This window comes from Pelophylax lessonae, assembly GCF_965119305.1.
Source record: "Pelophylax lessonae genome assembly, chromosome: 2".
Taxonomy (NCBI): Eukaryota; Metazoa; Chordata; class Amphibia; order Anura; family Ranidae; genus Pelophylax; species Pelophylax lessonae.
Window position 1 is genome coordinate 601,706,932 of NC_138769.1, and position 21,576 is coordinate 601,728,507.

A 21,576-nucleotide genomic window follows, 5' to 3' on the forward strand; every position below is an offset into this window, starting at 1 on the left:
GCACTGGGGGAGGGGCTAAAGAGCACTGGGGGAGGGGCTAAAGAGCACTGGGGGGGGCTAAAGAGCACTGGGGGGGGGGGGCTAAAGAGCACTGGGGGGGGGGGCTAAAGAGCACTGGGGGGGGGGGCTAAAGAGCACTGGGGGGGGGGGGCTAAAGAGCACTGGGGGGGGGCTAAAGAGCACTGGGGGGGGGGGGGCTAAAGAGCACTGGGGGGGGGGGGCTAAAGAGCACTGGGGGGGGGGGGGCATTTTTACATTCAGCGTATAGCACTGGTACAGGTAGGTGTCCTTCCGGTCCGCAGTTTGCCCTTACTGTCTGTCACTGGCCAGCAGCAGCAGTAGCCGAGGAGATGACCCAATCAGGCAGGGGGGAGGGCCGGCCGCGGTTTGCCTGGAGACACTGTGACTGGCTAGCAGCAGCAGTAACAGCCGGGAGATTATCAACCAATGAGGCAGCGGAAGCGTCACTGGAGGGCTGGCCGGCCGCATTAACCTGATGATGCGGGGGTGCGGTAACCGAAACTGTTACTGCTGCTGCTAGCCAGTCACATTGTCTCCAGGCAAACCGCGGCCGGCCCTCCCCGCTGCCTGATTGGGTCATCTCTTCGGCTGCTGCTGGCCAATGACAGCACACACATACCGCGGACTCGGAAGGACGCTAATACAGCGAAATGTAAATACAGTATGTGGCAATATAATTATAAAATAATTAAAATAATTATGCATCCGCTCCCCGCTCCTCCACAGTAATTTAATTCCATGACTTTTCCAAAACCTAATGTGTTTCCTAATTTTCCATGACCTTTCCAGGCCTGGAAAGTGTCATCTAAAAATTCCAAAACTTTTCCAGGATTTCCAGGACCGTATGAACCCTGTCCAGGGTTCATACACATTTTTACCAATAAAATTCCATGACTTTACTTAAATATTCATGACCTAAAGTTTCATGAAATGTCTATGTATACATGTTAAATAAGAAGAAAATCCATGCCACACCCAGCATATTTTTACTAAAATAAATGACAATCTTTGTAGTAGGCTTGTGACGGTATCAGATTTTCATGCTGCGATTAATTGATTAAGGTTTTGCCACGGTATACGGTATTATCACGGTATTCAATTATAATTATTAAATTTCTACCTCACTTGAATTTCATTGCTGAATTTAGGGGCTTTGGTTCACTTATGCACATTATTATATAGTCGGTCAGTAGAGACTCTGTGAACCAGGCCTAAAATAGGTCATCAAGCAGTGTCTGGCCTACCTGGTGATAACTGGTCCTGGCGCTCGGCTCCGATCCGATGGCCTGGTCATTAAGGGGGCAAATCCTTGTGGTCAAGAAGTGGTTAAACCTGAAGGAGGGCCGGTGTTATTTATAAATTACTTTACTATTGCTTTAGGCCTGGTTCACATGTATGCGGGTTGGCGGCACACATTTGCACAGGCATAGCAGACCATTGATTTGAACGGGCTGCTATGCCCTCATTTTCCGCAGAAAAAAGGTGCATGCAGCATTTTTTTTTAAATTCAGTGGCCTTGAAATCCATCCTGCTTTTGCACCATGCGACTTACCTGAAGTTCCTGCTCTGGCGAGCTTTCTGCGTTTTTTCAGAGCCGTCTGATTGGTTACAGGGAGGAGTTAAGTCTCTCACTCTAGGATCATATTACCAGAGCTGTTTCTATTTAGTGAGTGAGTGAACTGTTGAGTGAGTGAATGAGTCATCCAGCTCACTGAAATGTATCAATTCAAAAGTCAGACTTGAGGAGCAGATAAGCATGGTATTTTAAAAATGCCACAATAACAATACCGTGGGTATGCAATACTGCGATATATCGAATTACCGAAAACCGGCACATCTCTAGTCCAGTTATAGGTAACGTTGATCCAATGAATATCCCATTGCCTGTTGGGGGGGTTAGAAAAGATTTTTTTTTCCCCTGGGGAAAAAAATTGGATCATGCTTTACTGATGTTTTTTTGCCTTCCTCTGGATCACCTGTGGGTATAGGATTGTATAATATGGAGGTTTTCTACTTGTGTGTTTTTTTTTTTTTCTATGTTGGTTAAACTGGATGGATTTGTGTCTTTTTCAACCAGAATAACTATGTAACCTTGCAATGGAATTTGAGGGTCTTGCAGACTTTTTATAGCATCAAACAGTTATCACATGGAGGTCTTCTGCAGACCTGTAATGTATCTCTGAGACCGTACATCCTGTACGGGCAGGCAGATACACTGACAGGAAGAATCAATGAACCACAACAGTACTCCACAGCGCCATGGTAGTTCATTGAGAACTATAAGCTAACAGTCGCAAAGGATGTCCGTACTTGTAGTTCATTAAAAAAAAAAAAAACTCTGAATTGATGATGCAGGACCGGGCTAATTTCAAAAACTGACAGCTGGTAGGGGGGAACTTCTCCCCGTTACTGCTGCCACAGGGAGGAAATCAGGCAGTGGCTGCAGCATTGGGAACACGGTACATGCTTCCAAAGGTCAATTTATCCAAGTTGAAATTTCTGGGTAAGCCAATCCTCGAAAAATTAGCAGTTGCTTGTAATATACACTCATTGGTAGATTAGTTAATTTACAGTGGCATTTTTGATTTCAACTAATTTGAAAATCTTTAAATACCTTTCCAGACTCATAGGCATCCACGACTTTCTTTCTGAGGGCCTTAGAACTCACTTACACTTCTAACGCCCTCTGAGGAGAGATCTGATGTGGATCGCTCTTCAGGGGGGCGTATAACAGGTAGGGAGGTGGAGTTATGACGACTCCTCGCCATCTGTTTAACTCCCACCGCATCCCATATGGTTGTGGCATGGCCATATCCAGTTAAAACGGGTGGCATTTGGAGGGTGGTATTGCCTGTCGATCATAACAGCAGGGATTTTGCTAGATAAAGAAAAGCATCGGAAAATGCGTACAACCCCATCTGCAGACTTTGCGGCTTAAGGGGGTGCAGTTGGGGCCAGTAAAAACGCAGCTCAGACGCATGTTTTAATAGTCCCGCAACCGCAGATGTAAATGAGGCTATAGACAGATCTATTGATCTTGACATGAGGACACCACACGTCAGCGGGGAAGACAACATCAGACCCTAGATGTCAGAGGTTTAAACAAGTTCCACCAGCATACTCCTGAAGGACATTCTAATCACTGGCACCTAATCTGGGACATCGAAATCCAATTTCACCGATTTGAAATGGTGGTTAAGTGTAGGGATGTAATTATTTTTTTGCAATTTTATTCATTTAGATAGGGGGTCAGCAAACACACAGGTAGGCCATGGTCACATCCCTGCTTTGCCGGTACTTACCCCTTCCCCTGTGCTGCCTACACTGCTCTCATCTTCACTGCAGCACATTGCTGGATGGAGGGCGGGAGCTGCCTCAGTTAACCTTTCAAATTAACAAGCAGGTGATTGCTTGGTTACTAGGACCACCCGGCATCCTAGCAATCACCAGCTTGTTAATCTGAAAGGTTAATTCTGGCTGCCCCCCCTGCTCTCAGCTTTTCTTGTGTCAGAGGAGGAAATGTGAAGGGGGCAAAGGACATTACTAAAGGGTGGCTGAACAGAAGACACTGGCTTGGGACACACAGGACAGTCCTGGGGAAAAGGGCAGAGGGTACTACTACAGGGGGGGGGGGGGGGTGTTGTGAAGGGAGGTAGAGGACACTACTGTGACACACTGATTTTTTTTTGCCATCTTTTCATTAGGGGCTTGATAGTTATTTTTGACTTTTTTTTTTTTAAACGGGCGCCACACCCTGGAGATCTTTGATTCCAACCATGTTGTCCAGGTAGATTTCAACCTCTGAAAGGTTGCTTAGCTCGGATTTAAATCATGAAAATGAATACACCAAGTACATAAGCTTGAGCAGAAGTCAGGGCCCCACGTCCAGCCAGTGCCTACTGTTCAAGTGCCTCTACAAGGATATAGGGATTGATTAGAACACAGATACTTCACCACTGTGTGTGTTTAAAGTGGTTGTACACCCACTCTTAGAACTTTTACTTAAATCGGTAAGCCTTAAGTAAGGCTTACCTATAGGTACTGTAAATATCTCCTAAACTTCCACCATTTAGGAGATATTTACATTTCATGCAGCCAATGACGTCAACGGCACATGCTCTGAAGAAAAGGCCGCCTGTGGCGTTTCTTCAGAACCCTGTGCCGTAACCAGCAGCTCCCGGCCAGTAGTATAGCCGGAGTCCACAGACCAGGAAAGAAGATGGCAGAAGATGGATGCAACCGCCAGCGGGGACGACAAAGGCTTTGTTTGGAGGCAGGTGTCACATAATGTGCTAGTATGTGATGCATATTAGCATTTACTTTGCAGGTAAGAAAAAAAACTAAAAGGAAAAGTTTACTTTCGCACACTGTATACAGTATATAACTGTTTCCTAAACTTCTGTATTAGTGCGACTTGTGACTTGGTTTAGCGCTTGCGACCATTCCTATTAGGCTTAGGGTACCTGCCACCCCACCCCCCCATAAATATTTAACCCCCTGATCCCCCCCAGTTAATCCCACCCCCCCCTCACATTGCACACTATATACAGGTAATATAGTGGTTTTCTGTGATAGTGTGATTGTGACTTCAGTTAGCGCTAGCGAGTTAGTTTGTAGGTTTAGGGTCCCCGCCACCCCCCCATAAAGATTTAACCCCCTGATCACCCCCAGTTAACCCCTACACCCCCTGTCACATTGCACACTATAGACAGTATTTAGCATTTGCCTATATTTCTGTATTAGTGTGACTTAGTTTAGCGCTTGCGACCGTTACTTTTGGGCTTAGGATACCCGCCACCCCCCCAATAAAGATTTAACCCCCTGATCCCCCCCAGTTAACCCCTTCATTGCCCTGTCACAGTTTTTTTTCTGATCCCTATTAGTGTCACAGGTGACATTAGTTAGTGTCAGTCTAGGACAGCGCAGATCCCGGGCATATAGTTAGAAATATTAGTTAACCCCTTGATTACCCCACACACACACACACACACACACACACACACTTCCATTACTAGTATAGTGTTTGAATGAACAGATCAATATCTGATCAGAACTATACTAGCGTCCCCAATAGTTTAGTGTTCCCAAAACGCGGTGTTTGCATGATCAGCACTGATTCCTGCCAGCACCTGCATTTAGCCCCTCCGCCCAGCCCACCCCACCCAGGCAGGTGCAGTAATCAACAGATTACTGTCACTTCCGAAAACACATAGTTACATAGTACCACAACACACAAAACCACTGTGTTAGAGTCAGGCCTGATCCCTGCTAGCATTAGCAGTTTTTTTGTAGCGGTTGTAATAGTCCGACAACCAGGTGCTTTTTTTCCTTTAAGTCAAACTACTGTACCGGTAAATTTAGTTGCTAAAATGTCCAAACGGTGGTACAGTAATGCAGAGGCCTACAGTATACTGACCATGTCAGATGAGAGCGATGGGGAAGCCTCACTGGCAAAATCAGGGTCAGTATAGGAACCTTTAGAGAACAGCGGCTCCCTGACAGATAGCTCAGACGGATGGGTACCTGTTAAGATCAGGCGTACACGACCCCATTCTGGAGTTGAGGTGCAGGAATTGCAGGGTGCTCGTATGTAGCATAGGGTCGGTACTAGTGCCCCTCACGCTTCTGGCAAGCGCCAGCGGCCTAGTACACCCTGGACCTAGACATACCAGCACTGTAGTATCACTTGGTGATGTGGCGAGTCCCATAAGTGCAGTTGAAGCTGGTGCAGTGGCTAGCACAAGTAGTGGCCCGCAGCCACCGCAAATTCGAAGACAGGCCCGTAGAGCCCATAGTGCCCTCCCTGATGCGCTGGCATATCCTAATTGGCAGCCCACTAATACTACAGCACCCGTACTCCCCACACCCCCCCCCCCCCATTCACTGCCCTACCTGGAATCCACGTGGAAACAGCCTTTTCAGATCTATTGTGGACCAAAGCAATTTATACGCTGGTCAATACATCGCCGCCAACCCAAATTCGTCCCTTGCCAGACAATTCGGCTGAAAACCTATAACGATTTCCGAGTTTAAAACCTTGCTGGGCCTTTCCCTTAACATGGGCATAACCAAAAGGAGTGAGTTGCAGTTATATTGGTCCACTAACCCAATTCAACATATGCTCGTGTTCTCTGCTTCCATGTCCAGGGAGAGATAGGAGCAAATTCTGCAGTTCATGCACTTCAACGACAATGAAATCTGTCATCCTCGGGGAGACCCTGAATATGACTGGCTCCACAAAATTCGGATCCTCGTAAACAGCGGTTTTTCAGCCTTGTTTACCCCCCAACAAGTTGTCTGCGTTGAGGAGTCCCTGATTAAGTTTACTGGTCGCCTTGCTATGAAGCAGTATCTCCCCAGCAAGCGAGCCAGATACAGGGTCAAGCTGTATAAGCTATGTGACAGGGCCACAGGCTATACAGCTAGTTTCTGGGTTTACGAGGGAAAAGATAGCACTGTGGAGCCCCCCCAACTGCCCAGACTAAATAGGGAGCAGCGTCAAGATAGTTTGGGACTTGGGGGTCACCCTTATTCGGAAAGGGGTACCATTTGTACATGGACAATTTTTATACAAGCGTGCCACTTTTCAGTCACTTGCTTGTATTACAAATTGGCACATGTGGCACTGTGCGACCTAATCGCCAGGGCTTCCACCAAAGGCTTGTGAATTCCCGTCTTAGTTGGGGGGGGGGGGGGGGGGGAGAGAGCCTGCTTGAAAATGGACAAATGCAGTGAAGTGGAGGGATACACGGAAAGTTTTCGTTCTGTCCTCCCTTCAAGCAGATACGACAGTCTAAATTCCTACAGCAACTGACGTTTTGGAGAAACCCCTCTGTATCCACGAATATAACCTTAATATGGGAGGGGTGGACCTCAACGACCAGCTGTTAACGCCGTACTTAGTTGCCCGTAAAGCCGGATGCTGGTACAAAAAAAATGTCTATTTATTCCAATTGGCCATGCTGAACGCCTTTGTGCTATACAAAGCGTCAGGACGAGCTGGATCCTTCCTAGAATTCCAGGAAGAGATTATCAATGCCTACCTGTATCCAGGAGGTGCTCCTGCCCCACTTCCCCTACCAGATGCAGTGAGCCGGCTGCATGAGAGGCATTTTCCACGTGTTCTCCCGCGTACCCGTAGCCAAAGAATCCCCAAAAGATGTTGTGTCTGTAGCAGGGGCGGATTTAGGCGTGACACCCGTAATTACTGTCCCACCTGTCCTGACCAACCTGGTCTCTGCATCAGGGAATGTTTCCAACGCTACCACACACTAGTGGCGTATTAGCGTAGGGTACAGCACGACACACTGTAGGGCACACTAACACAGGGTCTCGAAAGATGTTTGATGGCTATCGACATTTTGAGAGACCCTAAGCTGGAAAGCTGCAGTTGAAAAAAAAAAAATAATAAATATTACATTATATATATATATATATATATATATATATATATATATATATATATATATATATATATATATATATATATATATATATATATATATATATATATATATATAATAAATATAAAAATAAAAAAAATCTAAAAATAGTTGTCATTTGAGTTATTTTTCTGTTCTTCTACACTTCCTACTGTACTTTGTTATTGTTTTTCATTCTATTGTTAACCAGTTTGCCTTGCAGGTACACTTATCGGCTGCTACACTGATTTTATATATTCTGACACAAACAGCGTTTGTGCTCAGCATATATGGAAATCTCTGATGGCAGAGCTGTAGGAGGTGATTTCACCACCGCAGTTAAAAAACCATTAGGTATACATGGAATTTTGTCATGTATACCCATCATTAGAAAGTGGGTTTGGATGTTTTGGGCAGCTAATGGTGGGTATACTACACAATTTTCTTGCAGAGATTTCTGTTAGGTTCTCTTTTTCGTTCAGCCCACTGACTGCATGAAAAAAGAAAAAAACCTACAATATATGCCAAACAAGGACCAGCAATGTACTGGTACGTTGCTGGACTTTGAGTGGTTATACCAGGATGATGCCTGCAGATTTAGGCATCACCTTGGTATCGTTTTTTTACAGCCAGCGGTCGGCTTACATGTAAAAGCAATCCTAGCGGATAAGTGACACAAAGTTGTCACTAAAGGGGGAGATTTACTAAAACTGGAGCACTCAGAATCTGGTGCAGCTGTGCATGGTAGCCTATCAGCTTCAAACTTCAGAATGTTCAATTAGGCTTTGACAATAAAACTTGTTAGAAGCTAATTGGTTTCTATGCAGAGCTGCACCAGATTTTGCAATCTCCAGTTTTAGTAAATCTCCTCCTAAATGATATATTGCTCACACGTGCCATAGGTATTTGTGAAATGACACCCCAAAATACATTCTGCTGCTTCTTCTGAGTACAGGGATACCCCATGTGTGAGACTTTTTGGCAGTCTAGCCGCGTACAGGACCCCGAAAACCAATCACCGCCTTCAGGCTTTCTAAGGGCGTAAATTGTTGATTTCACTCCTTACTACCCATCACAGTTTTGAAGGCCATGAAATGCCAAGATAGCACAAAACCCCCCAAAATGACAACTTTTTGAAAAGTAGACACACCAGGGTATTTGCTAAGATGCATGGTGAGTATTTTGCAGCTCTCATGTATTTTGGAAAATGAAGAAAAAAAAAAATGCATTTTTTTTTCTCTTTTTTCAATTTCCAAAACTTTGTGACAAAAAGTGAGAGCTGCAAAACACTCAACATGCCTCTCTGCAAATAGCTTAGGGTGTCTACTTTCTGAAAATGGGGTCATTTGGGGGGGGGGGGGGTTGTGCTGTCTTGGCATTTCATGGCCTCCAAAACTGTGATAGGTAGTGAGGAGTGAAATCAACAATTTATGCCCTTGGAAAGCTTGAAGGTGGTGATTAGATTTCGGGGTCCTGTATGCAGCTAGACCGCAAAAAAGTCTCACACATGGGGTATCCCCATACTCAGGATAAGCAGCAAAATTGTATTTTGGGGTGTCATTTCACATATACCCATGGCATGTGTGAGCAATTTATCTTTTAGTGACAACTTTGTACTGCCCTGAAATTTTAGCACTTCATGAAATGAGATAGGCAGTCAGAAAGTAAAAGCTGCATAAATTCTAGTATTTACACCATAGATTGTAGACGCTATAACTTTTGCGCAAACCAATAAAAATACGCTCATTGAGACGGTCAAAGACATGTAGCTAAATACATTTTGGCCAAAAAATATGACATTGAGTATATTGATATTTTTTAACCACTTAAGCCCCAGAAGATTTTACCCCCTTCCTGACCAGGCCCTATTTTGCGATTTGGCACTGTGTGACTTTAACGGACAATTGCGCGGTCGTGCGACGCTGTACCCAAATTAAATTGACGTTCTTTTTTTCCCCACAAATAGAGCTTTCTTTGGTGGTATTTGATCACCTGTGCGATTTTTACTTTTTGCGCTATAAACAAAAAAATTGCGACAATTTTGAAAAAATAACAATATTTTTCAAATTTTTTTAAGAAATTCCCAAAAAAAAAAATTTAAAAATGAAAATTTTATAACATTTTAGGCCAATTTGTTTTCTGCTACATAGGTTTGGTAAAAAAAAAAAAAAAAAAAAAAAAAAAAAAAATCGCAATAAGCGTATTTTGATTGGTTTGCGCAAAAGTTATTGCGTTTACTAACTAAGGGAAAGATTTTTGTCATTTTTATTTTTTTTAACGAGTAATAGCGGCGATCTTTTTTGCGGGACTGCGACATTGCAGCGGACAGATCGGACCCTTGACTGACATTTTTGACACTTTTGGGGGTACCAGTGACATTACTACAGTAATCAGTGCTATACATATGCACTGTTAGTGTAAAAATGACACTGGCAGGGAAGGGGTTAACTTTATTAGAGATGCAGATGTTAAATGTGTCCCTAGGGGCGTGCTTCTAACTGTAAAGGGGTGTGGCTAGTGATGTAACCACAGAGACATACGATCCTACATAGCAGGATCGTATGATCTCTGCAGTTAGATCAGGGAGAATGAAAGGCGGCTTTGTTTACATCAGCCGCCTGCCTTTCTCCCTCTCCACCGGGAGATTGCAAGTGACCGGCGGACATCGGGTCCGCCGGTCACACGCGCGGACATGTTAGGGAATGAGCGGGGGCGGGAGCGCGCCTCCGGCGGCGCGCGCTCGCCCCCTAGAGGCTCTTAGGCTAGCGACGTAGTACTACGTCACTTTGCCTGTACGGGGCTGACCACCGCAGTAAATGTACTTGCGGCGGTCGGCAAGTGGTTAAAAGACAAAATGTAATTTTTTCTCAAAATGTTCGCTCTTTTTTTTATTAATATCGCAAAAAAATAAAAAGCGCAGCGGTGATCAAATACCACCAAAAGAAAGCTCTGTTTGTGGGAAAAAAAAGGACGTCAATTTCGTTTGGGTACAGCATTGCATGAGCGCGCAATTGTCAGTGCCAAGTTGAAAAAAGGGGCCTGGTCTTTTTGCAGCCAAATACTCCGGTCTGAAAGTGGTTAAGGTAGAACAGTTTTAATTCAAAGTAAGACAAGTGATCAGTAATTCAAGGCATTGCATCTCTAATAGTGGATGAGTAGAACTAACCAGTGCAGTTGATGTCTCCAACGGATACACGGAAGGTAAAGTTGGGTTGATGTGCTTGTCCCTCAGCTTTGAGCAGGTCATAGACGGGGGTCTTTCCTACCCGAGTCCCATACTCTTGAAGTAAGCTGATAGGGGTCTTCCCGGGACTCGACGCCAGCATCTGTTCTACACTGTGAAAATAAAATAAATAAATGATCTCCAGTATTCACATAATGGCAAAACCATAAAAAACTACTGTGTGGTACAAGATGCCCATCAATGTCTATAGAATTGTACACTCTGGACCGAAGCCTGAACTAAAGTTGTTTCTCTACAGCCAGTACAGCAGCTCTGTAGGCAGAGGGGTGGGGCCCTAGCGACAAGTTTGTACGCAGAGGGGTGGGGCCCTAGCGACAAGTCTGTACGCAGAGGGGTGGGGCCCTGGCGACAAGTCTGTAAGCAGAGGGGGTGGGGCCCTGGCGACAAGTCTGTAAGCAGAGGGGGTGGGGCCCTGGCAACAAGTCTGTAAGCAGAGGGGGTGAAGCCCTGGCGAAAAGTCTGTACACAGAGGGGGTGGGGCCCTGGTGAAAAGTTTGTACGCAGAGTGGGTGGGGGGACACTAAAGTTTTATTAGGATGGGAGTGCCACACCAGCTTGTCCAGTCCTTTGAAAGATTTTATTTTGCAACACCCAATGCATTTCAGGGACTCAACAGTTCCCTTCATCAGGGCTAAAAAGCTTTTCCAATCCAGGCACCGGTGACCGTTCAGGTCAGTATAAACACAAAGGGACGGGGCACCGACTGCCCTACAGAAGGACAGGGGCATGATGACAGAATACAGTGGCGGCCGGTGCGTTGGGGGAGCAGGGGCGCCGCCCCCCCCATCCATGCGTCCGGCCCCCTAATCTGCATGCGGGGCGCCGGACGCATGGAGTTCAATGGGTTTTTTTTTTTTTAATCACCTGATTAGAGCCAGAGGCTCTAATAGGCTTCAGAAAAGGGAGGACCTGGGGCGCAGAGCAGTGCACCCCAAGCCTACCCATTTGTGTGACAATAGCGAATGAAAATTCGCTATTGTCACACGGATCCTCCTCCTGGCCAATCAGGAAGCGGGTCCGAGACCCGCTTCCTGATTGGCCGAAAGGCAAAAACCATGGCATTGGCCGGGGAGGAGGTGGCGGGAGGACGCGAGGAGACGCCGCGGCTGCAGGTAAGTGCACTGGACTGTCTGCATTGAAGGGGGCACGGGACGCTGGTCACTCCGCTTTGAAAGGGGGCACGGCGTGCTGGTCACTCTGCTTTGAAAGGGGGCACGGCGCGCTGGTCACTCTGCTTTGAAAGGGGGCACGGCGCGCTGGTCACTCTGCTTTGAAAGGGGGCACACTATACCTTAATTACTGAAGGTCCCTTTCACACTTTTGTGACTTCAAAGTCACGCAATTTTTTTACAGCGTTTTTTGCCGCAAAGCAATGCCCATTACATTTTTCAGTTTGCGCCCCCAAAAAATTTTGAGCACCAGCCGCCACTGACAGAATAGTAGCCGGGTGTTCAATAGTGGGTCTGCACACTTATGGGGTCATGATAAGGTGCGGTATCGGACACACACCCAGGGTACAGTAGGTGACATAAGGAGCGATATCAGCCACACACACAGTACACTAGGTGCCATGATAAGGACCAGTATCAGGCACACAGGGTTAACTAGATACCATGATAAGGATCGGTATCATGCACACAGGGTACAGCAGGTGCCATGATAAGTATCGGTATCATGCACACAGGGCACAGCAGGTACTATGATAAGGATCGGTATCATGCACACAGGGTACAGCAGGTGCCCTGATAACGATCGGTATCAGGCACACAGGGCACAGCCAGGTGCCATGATAAGGATCGGTATCATGCACACAGGGTAAACTAGATGCAATGATAAGGATCGGCATCAGGCACACAGGGTACAGCAGGAGCCCTGATAAGGATCGGTATCATGCACACAGGGCACAGCAGGTGCCCTGATAAGGATCGGTTTTAGGCACACAGGACACAGCAGGTGCCATGATAAGGATCGGTATCATTCACACAGGGTACAGCAGGTGTCCCGATAAGGATCGGTATCATTCACACAGGGCACAGCAGGTGCCCATGATAAGGATCGGTATCAGGCACACAGGGTACAGCAGGGTCCATGATAAGGATCGGTATCAGGCACACAGGGCACAGCAGGTGCCATGATAAGGATCGGTATCAGGCACACAGGGTACGGCAGTGCCCATGATAAGGATCAGTATCATGCACACAGGGTACGGCAGTGCCCATGATAAGGATCGGTATCATGCACACAGGGTACAGCAGGTGCCATGATAAGGATCGGTATCAGGCACACAGGGTACGGCAGTGCCCATGATAAGGATCAGTATCATGCACACAGGGTACGGCAGTGCCCATGATAAGGATCGGTATCAGGCACACAGGGTACAGCAGGTGCCATGATAAGGATCGGTATCAGGCACACAGGGTACAGCAGGTGCCATGATAAGGATCGGTATCAGGCACACAGGGCACAGCAGGAGCCATGATAAGGATCGGTATCAGGCACACAGGGCACAGCAGGAGCCATGATAAGGATCGGTATCAGGCACACAGGGCACTGCAGGAGCCATGATAAGGATCAGTATCGGGCACTCACACAGAGTACACCAGGTGACATGTGCGCTCAGCCCTGTTCCGGTGCCATGTAGAGTGTGCGCCGCTCTCCTGTCAGGACCACTCCCAGGGAGGGCTGCACCGCCTACCTGGGACACCCGGAGTACGTCTGGCTGTCACAGTCCTCCGGCTCACTCATTCCCTCCTGTTCTCCACTCTCCAGCTACAATGGCCGGGGCGGGAAGCCGGACTCGGAGAGGTCATACCGTCAGACCCCATGGCTCGACGGGAATTGTAGTTAGATCGCCCGTATGCTGCCCTGCCTGTGTGCGGCTCACCAGACTACATTTCCCAGCATGCACCTTTCCTGCATCCTCCACAGCCACCAATTACAGCGGGGCTCGCAGTGTCAACGGATTGGTCTGTCGGGCGGAGCTGCGCTGACGTCACGGTCACTGTTCACATTGGCTAGCACAAAGTGGTAGAAACAAGCAGGCAGACCACGCCTATTAATCCACGCGGCGCTCATTTCGTTTGTTGATAGGTTTAAACCTTAGGTTTAAACTCCACCCATTAGGGTTCCATGATCTCTACTGGGTTCTGGTCACAGTTTCCACGCCCCCTCGTTTCCTATTGGCTGACGCGGCACACTTCTGTCCTGCTTGATAATTCCCCAGCAGTAGCAGGCTGATCACACTGCGGGACATGGAAGGATCTCTGATGAAATGGACCAATTACTTGTCAGGTACTGGCAGTATCACATCTCCATGCAGAGGGGCCTTTAGAGCTTGGTGCATGGAGCTGTCATCACTGGGTGTCCTGGGATCTGGGTAGGCAGTCTGCAAGCTGGGGCTTGCTGGGACATGTAGTTCTTTATGTGCTCCTCTTTGTAGGTACAGGTCAGTAAAACCATTCCTGTTCTAGAGACATGCTGATTGGCTTTGTATTGACCAATAAACTAATACGTATTGGAAGCTTTTTCCCTCAATATATCTGGGATGTATGGGGTTCATTTATTTATTCCAGGAATGTATATAGCACCAACATAGTCATCCCTTTACATACTATACATCCGTCTCTCGACCCATAATTTTAGTAATGGTGGTCCTACAAGCTTCTATAATCAATTTATTTTCCAATCGATTGCCTCCAATAGGAATAGATCAATATGTCGTATGCGGGAACGTGAATTTATTGATCAAATCTATGTTTTCCACCATATAATCTTTATCTATAAAAATACAATTGTGTTCAAGAACAAAGTATCTCAGTGTTGCCGATTGATGCAAAGCGATCAGTAATTCTCCCCCCCCCCCCTCTACTCAGTTTGATCAAATCTGATTGAAATGCAGTCTAAATCGATCAAATTGGAAGTTATGGTTATGTGATTGTTTGCATTGTGTGCATGTCTCCAATGAGATACAAAAAAAAGTGGTGGCAATGTGTATAGTTGGCTACATTGTAGACCAAGGGTCCCCCATTGACCTGGGGGCCACGTCCAGCCCACAACAAGATTTTACCAGGACCGCAGCAACTCTGATGTGAAAAGAGAGACTTCAGATTTGAAAGGGAGTTCTTCTGATGTAAAGAGGGGGGACCCGGATGTGAAAGGGAGGTCTCCTGATGTGAAGGGGGGGAGCTTCTGATGAAAAAGGGAGGTCTCTAAAGTGAGGAGGGGGGAACCCAGATGTGAAAGGGGGGAGGTCTCCTGATGTGAAGGGGGGGGAGCTTCGGATGAAAAAGGGAGGTCTCTAAAGTGAGGAGGGGAGGGGGGCCTTCTGATATAAGAGTGAAGACTCTGATGTGGAGGGGGGCTTCTGATGTGAAAGGGAAGATACTGATGTTGGAAGGGGCTTCTGATATGAAAGGGAGGACTCTAATGTGAAGGGGGAGGCGTCTTCTGATGTGAAAGGAAGGAATCTGACATATAGGGGGTTGGAGGGACTCTTATTTGGAGGACTTCTGATGTGAAGGAGGGGCTTCTGATTTAAAGAGGGTGACTCTGATGTGAGGGGGGGTTTCTGATATAAAGAGGGTGATTAATGTGTAGGGGAGACACTGATGTGGTGGGGAAAGGCTTCTGATATAAAGAGGGTGACTCCGATGTGGAGGGGGGGGGCTTCTGATGTGAGGAGGGACTTCTGATGTGTAGGAAGGACTCTGATGTTATGAGGGCTTCTGATATAAAGAGGGGGACTCTGATGTGGGGGGGCAGGGCTTCTAATGGGAAAGCGAGGGCACTGATGTGAGGAGGGGGTGAAGGGAGGACTCTGGTGTGGAGGGGGGCTTCTGGTATGAAAGAGAAGACTCTGAATTCGGGGGCTTCTAATGTGAAGGTGTGGCTTCTGATATAAAGAGGGTGACTCTGATGTGCAGGGGGAACTCTGGGGGGGGGCTTATGGTGTGATAGGGAGGACTCTAATGTGGGGGGAGGGGCTTCTGATATAAAGAGAGTGACTCTGATGTGTGGAGGGGTGTAAACGGGAGGCTTCTGGTGTGAGAGGGAGAGTGATGTGATTGAGGGGCTTCTGATGTAAAAAAAAGGAGACTTCTGATTCTAAAGGGGGGGCTTTTGATGTGAAAGGGAGAACTCTGATGTGAAGAGGGTGCTTCTGATATGAAAGAGAAGACTCTGTTGTGGGGGGGGAGGGGGGGCTTTTGATGTGAAGTTATTTCTTGAAGCGTGTTTATTCATTATAAGTATTTATTCATAAAAGGAATTTCTTTCTCCATCTGTGAATATTTGTGAAGCAGTGAACCTACTAGGATAAAGATCATGGAACTGTCACTGGTAAAGCAATGAGGTGATCGGATGTCAGTTACTGTTCTTGCCTGGCATCACACACTGACCGTGCTATGCCCCGTTTTTTTGGGTCATGTCTTACATCCTTTCTCTAGCACCAAGCAGCCATCAGCAGAATACATACTCTCCTAGTTTCACATGTCCCCCCTCTCTGGGTGAGAGCGCCATCACTGGTGAGTGACACTCTGCAGCGGCTTCATCAGCAATGGAGCGGCAAATCGCTCATACAGACAGCAAGGGAGCAACGTGTGGAACCAAGCGAGTATCAGCTCTGCATAGCAATCCTATCTGTGGTGATCACTGGTGTGACATGGCCCTGAGTGTGCAAGCAGCCGACAGGCTTGGGTCAGGACCAAATTAGGCAAAGCTCAATAAATCAGGACACTGCATGTAGGCAGTCCCTTTCATGTCTGTTGGGACAGCAGCTACATGGAAAAAGCCTCTGGTCTCAGTTTGACAGCTGTGCGGGTGTATTATTATTATTATTATATAGTATTTTTATATAGCACCGTCAGTTTACGCAGCGTTTTACAACTTGAGGGTAGACAGTACAAATACAATACACTTTAATACAGTAGGAATCAGAGGGCCCTGCTCGTTAGAGCTTACAATCTAAGAGGGAATGTCCCTGAACGCATGTTGTCTGTGCATAGGAACTCCTGTGTGCATGGGGCCTAAAGCACTGTTTATTCGAAATCTGGACTTGTTGCTACAAATAAAAAATAGTTGATAGTTGCTGATGGACACTAACCAATGCCTAATGGAGTTTTATCTTCAGTTTAGAATAGTCAGTGACAATTGTTGATTGGTGCTAATGGTTGGTTAGTGTTTGTGGCTGCTTGAATATGCATATATAATTCAATCTGCTGTTGTGTTTATTTTATATCGTTTAGAAAGCATCAAGAAGTGTAAGACCATCCATATTGTAACAAGAGAAGTGCGAGTCCATGGTAGACCAGAATGACGCTGGTGTAGCACCAGCCGCAGACGGGTCTGACAATTTTGTCCCAGATTCTATTCCCTATGAGGTACACAGCAGCCAGGCAAACAGCAGCTCCAGTCTCACAACTCAAACCGGCAGTGCATGTCTTTTTGTAGTTTAGTGCTGGTTAAAATTGGTTAGGGTGCAAGTAGGGCCTTGGGATACTCCAAATGTAGTACAACCGAGGACACTTTCTGGCTAGAAATGAACTCTTCAGGCTCCTTTGTGGCTAGTGGTAGGTGAACATACAGCTCAGGAAGCTCTAATACAGGGATCCTCAAACTATGGCCCCCAGCTGTTGCAGAACTACACATCCCATGAGGCATTGTAAAACTCTGACATTCACAGACAAGACTAGGCATGATGGGAATTGTAGTTCCTGAACAACTGGAGGGCCATAGTTTGAAGACCCCTGCTCTAATGCATAAGCAATCCTAAGCTACCAACTTTGGAATCACCTATGCAAGGGTTAACAAGGACAGTCACTAGGATATCTCTTTCTTAGGCCTTTAAGCCTCGTACACACGCAACAATTGTTGGCTGTGAATTTTCGGCCAACGTCCGATCGGCCGATTGTCGGCTTGTTAGTATGATGCTTCCGACAACCGACTGCGACTTTTCGGCTGAAAAAAATCTGGTGTGCATGCTATAAAATTTTTGTTGGCCGTCAACAGAACGGCCGATTGTTCGTCAGTCAGTACAGATTTCGGCAGACAAAAATCAGATGAGCAAGACTGGGCATGCTCAGAGAAGAAAAAACACACTGAAAGTAAACCAGCACATGACATCACTTCTGAAGTTGGTTGTTGTTGGCCCGAAAAAATTTTGTGTGCAGTCTAGAGCACATTTCAACCAACACAACAACACTGGACAAAAGACGGCCGATCGGTCGGCCAACAATCGTTGCGTGTGTACGAGGCTTTACTCACTGTGCCCTGTCTACTTGAATGCCTTCTTCCAGTGCCAGCCAGATTCTGTACTGTGAGCCTCCAGGCTAGATCCTCTGTGGACCATTGTAAATTTCATCGACTAAAATATTTTTGTTGATGAAATGAACACTAAAATACAAATAAAATACAGCAGTTCAGATGACTAAAATTGGCTAAAACTAAAATGGCATTTTAGTCAATAGACTATTATATTACTAAAACGAAATCAAAATTTCACATCAAAGTAAACAGTGGTTGTATATGACAATGGCTATATCTGTAGTACACGTTCAAACTTTAATACCATAAATAATAACCTGTTAGATTTTTACTCCAGTAGTATAGCATGAGTTTGGAAATTCTTGAGAAATGCTTAACTACTTGCCGACCGCCGCAAGTAAATTTACTGCGGCGGTCAGCCCCGGCCAGGCAGAGTGACGTTAATTAACGTCACTCGCCTGTCACTCCTTTTAGAGCCAATAGCTGGCGAGCGCGCGCCCGCTGAGGCGCGCGCCCGCTGAGGCTCGTTCACAGAGGAGTGCGGGCGTGTGACCGACGGACCCCATGTCCGCCGGTCACAGTACGATCGCCGGTACAGCAGGAGAAAGACAGAGCGGCTTATGTAAACAAGCCGCCTGTCATTCTCCCCTGTGTAAAAATGAAGATCAGACGGTTCTACTATGTAGAACCGTTGTTCTTTGTTTTTACACTAGGAGACATGTCCCTGCACAGTAAGAATCACGCCCCTAGGACACACTTAACCCCTCCCTGTCCAATACAGTTAACCCCTTTCCTGCCAGTGTCATTATTGCAGTAACAGTGCATATTTATAGCACTGATTACTGTAGAAATGTCACTGGTACCCCCAAAAGTGTCAAAAATGTCAGTCAAGGGTCCGATCTGTCCGCCGCAATGTCGCAGTACCGCAAAAAAAAATCGCAGATCGCCGCCATTACTCGTTAAAAAAAAAAACACCAAAAATGACAAAAATCTTTCCCTTTGTTAGTAAACGCGATAACTTTTGCGCAAACCAATCAAAATACGCTTTTTTTTTTTTTTTTTTTTTTTACATATGTAGCGTAAAACAATTTGGCCGAAAATGTTAAAAAATTTTGATTTTTACATTTTTTTGGGGGGGAATTTCATATTAAAAAAAAAGTGAAAAATATTGTTATTTTTGCAAAAATTACGCTCTTTTTTTTGTTTCTAGCGAATGATCAAAAAATCACACAGGTGATCAAATACCACCAAAAGAAAGCTCTGTTTGTGGGAAAAAAAGGACGTCAAATTCGTTTGGGTACAGCGTCGCACGACCGCGCAATTGTCCGTTAAATTCACGCAGTAAAAAATCGCAAAAAACCCCCTGGTCAGGAAGGGGGTAAAATCTTCCGGGGCTTAAGTGGTTAAATAATGCATTACAATTTAAACCCATTTGATTTTGGTCGACTAAAATGTACTGGAGATTTTAGTCAACTTAAATACAACTAAAACTGGACCAAGACTATGACTAAAACGAAATCAAAATTTTAATGCAAAATGAACACTGCTGTGGACTTCCTCCAAACTGCTCCCAGCAACTTCAGAAAGAGGTCCCTCCGCTCTCCCTGAGCTGGAACCTGTTGGCCTCCTGCAGACCTCAACTAAGGGACCCAGAGGGCCACAGCCCTCCAAGCTGGGTCTTCTCCACAAGGACCCTGCTGTTCTAGGTCCCTGCCTATTTGTACACACCCCAGCCCCCTACTGGTCATTCTTTCTTCCACGGATCGGCTGAAAATATGCAAGTCTGCCTTTTCTAGACCAGGGGTTCCCAAACTTTTCAGACCGCGACCCCCAATATTAGATTGCTGACGACCCGCGACCCCTCCCCCTCCCCCTCGTATGTAAGATTTGCGATTTGGTTACATACTGACAGAGCTAAAACAAAAAGGAACACAATCTCTAAGCCAGGCTATTTTATTAACAAATTACAGCCCACCAGCAGTGTCCATACATGCAGCCCACCAGCAGTGTCCATACATGCAGCCCACCAGCAGTGTCAATGAATGCAGCCCACCAGCAGTGTCCATACATGCAGCCCACCAGCAGTGTCCATACATGCAGCCCACCAGCAGTGTCAATGAATGCAGCCCACCAGCAGTGTCCATACATGCAGCCCACCAGCAGTGTCCATACATGCAGCCCACCAGCAGTGTCCATACATGCAGCCCACCAGCAGTGTCCATACATGCAGCCCACCAGCAGTGTCCATACATGCAGCCCACCAGCAGTGTCCATACATGCAGCCCACCAGCAGTGTCCATACATGCAGCCCACCAGCAGTGTCAATGAATGCAGCCCACCAGCAGTGTCAATGAATGCAGCCCACCAGCAGTGTCCATACATGCAGCCCACCAGCAGTGTCAATGAATGCAGCCCACCAGCAGTGTCCATACATGCAGCCCACCAGCAGTGTCCATACATGCAGCCCACCAGCAGTGTCAATGAATGCAGCCCACCAGCAGTGTCCATACATGCAGCCCACCAGCAGTGTCAATGAATGCAGCCCACCAGCAGTGTCCATACATGCAGCCCACCAGCAGTGTCCATACATGCAGCCCACCAGCAGTGTCAATGAATGCAGCCCACCAGCAGTGTCCATACATGCAGCCCACCAGCAGTGTCCATACATGCAGCCCACCAGCAGTGTCCATACATGCAGCCCACCAGCAGTGTCCATACATGCAGCCCACCAGCAGTGTCCATACATGCAGCCCACCAGCAGTGTCCATACATGCAGCCCACCAGCAGTGTCAATGAATGCAGCCCACCAGCAGTGTCCATACATGCAGCCCACCAGCAGTGTCCATACATGCAGCCCACCAGCAGTGTCCATACATGCAGCCCACCAAGTGTCCATATAAGCAGCCCACCAAGTGTCCATACATGCAGCCTAGCAAGCGCAATGTCCAAATATGCAGCATCGCAAGCGCCATTGGAACTAACCTCATTTTGTTTCAAAAAAGACCGGGAAGCAGCGCCGAGAGCAGAAGGGGCGGGCCGGGCCGAGAAGGAAGGACGAGCTGTCATACCGTAAGAGCAGAAGGGGGCGGGCCGAGCCGAGGAGAAGGGAGAACAAGCGAGCGCAGTCATCGGAAGTCCCGTCTCCTCTGCCGAGACGTGTGACGTCTGTCATAGGCGGGACTACCGATGACTGCGCTCGCTCGTTCTCTCTTCTCCTCGGCTCGGGCCGCCCCTTCTGCTCTAATGACAGCTAGTCCTTCCTTCTCCTCGGCCCGGCCCGCCCCTTCTGCTCTCGGCGATGCTTCCTGGCCGTTTTTTTTTTTAATATCGGCGTATAACACGCATCTCGCGACCCCCCTCTCCCCACTCCGCGACCCCCCGGGGGGTCGCGACCCCCACTTTGGGAACCACTGTTCTAGACCACCAAACTCTAGAAAACAGGGGAAAGACATTAAGCCTGCAACCAACAGAACCCAGAACAGCCAAAAATCAAATCTTTGCTTCATTGGCTACAGGGGAGCCAAAAACTACATTTCCTTTAATCCTACTAGCAGCCTAACTAGAAGAATGCTACGTTGGGAAAGTCAGAACTTAACATATTCCCCCTGGACTCCTTGATCCCTGAAATCT

The 21,576-nt window shown here is 47.0% G+C and overlaps 2 protein-coding genes across 2 annotated transcripts in view; one reads left to right on the forward strand and one right to left on the reverse strand.

Moving 5' to 3' along the window:
• TARBP2 (TARBP2 subunit of RISC loading complex) overlaps positions 1–13,562 on the reverse strand; it is an 84,139-nt gene extending 70,577 nt beyond the window's left edge. Inside the window, exons 1-2 of the mRNA XM_082247695.1 lie at positions 13,382–13,562; positions 10,609–10,778 (exon numbers count right to left, since the gene is read on the reverse strand). Of these exons, the coding sequence (XP_082103821.1) occupies positions 10,609–10,778; positions 13,382–13,431 (220 nt within the window). The 5' untranslated portion in view covers positions 13,432–13,562. The remainder of the gene's footprint in view (positions 1–10,608; positions 10,779–13,381) is intronic.
• Positions 13,563–13,857: 295 nt separating this feature from the next.
• Positions 13,858–21,576, forward strand: part of LOC309547054 (pleckstrin homology domain-containing family A member 3-like) — a 99,847-nt gene continuing 92,128 nt past the window's right edge. The window contains exon 1 of the mRNA XM_082246840.1: positions 13,858–13,977. Within this exon, the coding sequence (XP_082102966.1) occupies positions 13,938–13,977 (40 nt within the window). The 5' untranslated portion in view covers positions 13,858–13,937. The remainder of the gene's footprint in view (positions 13,978–21,576) is intronic.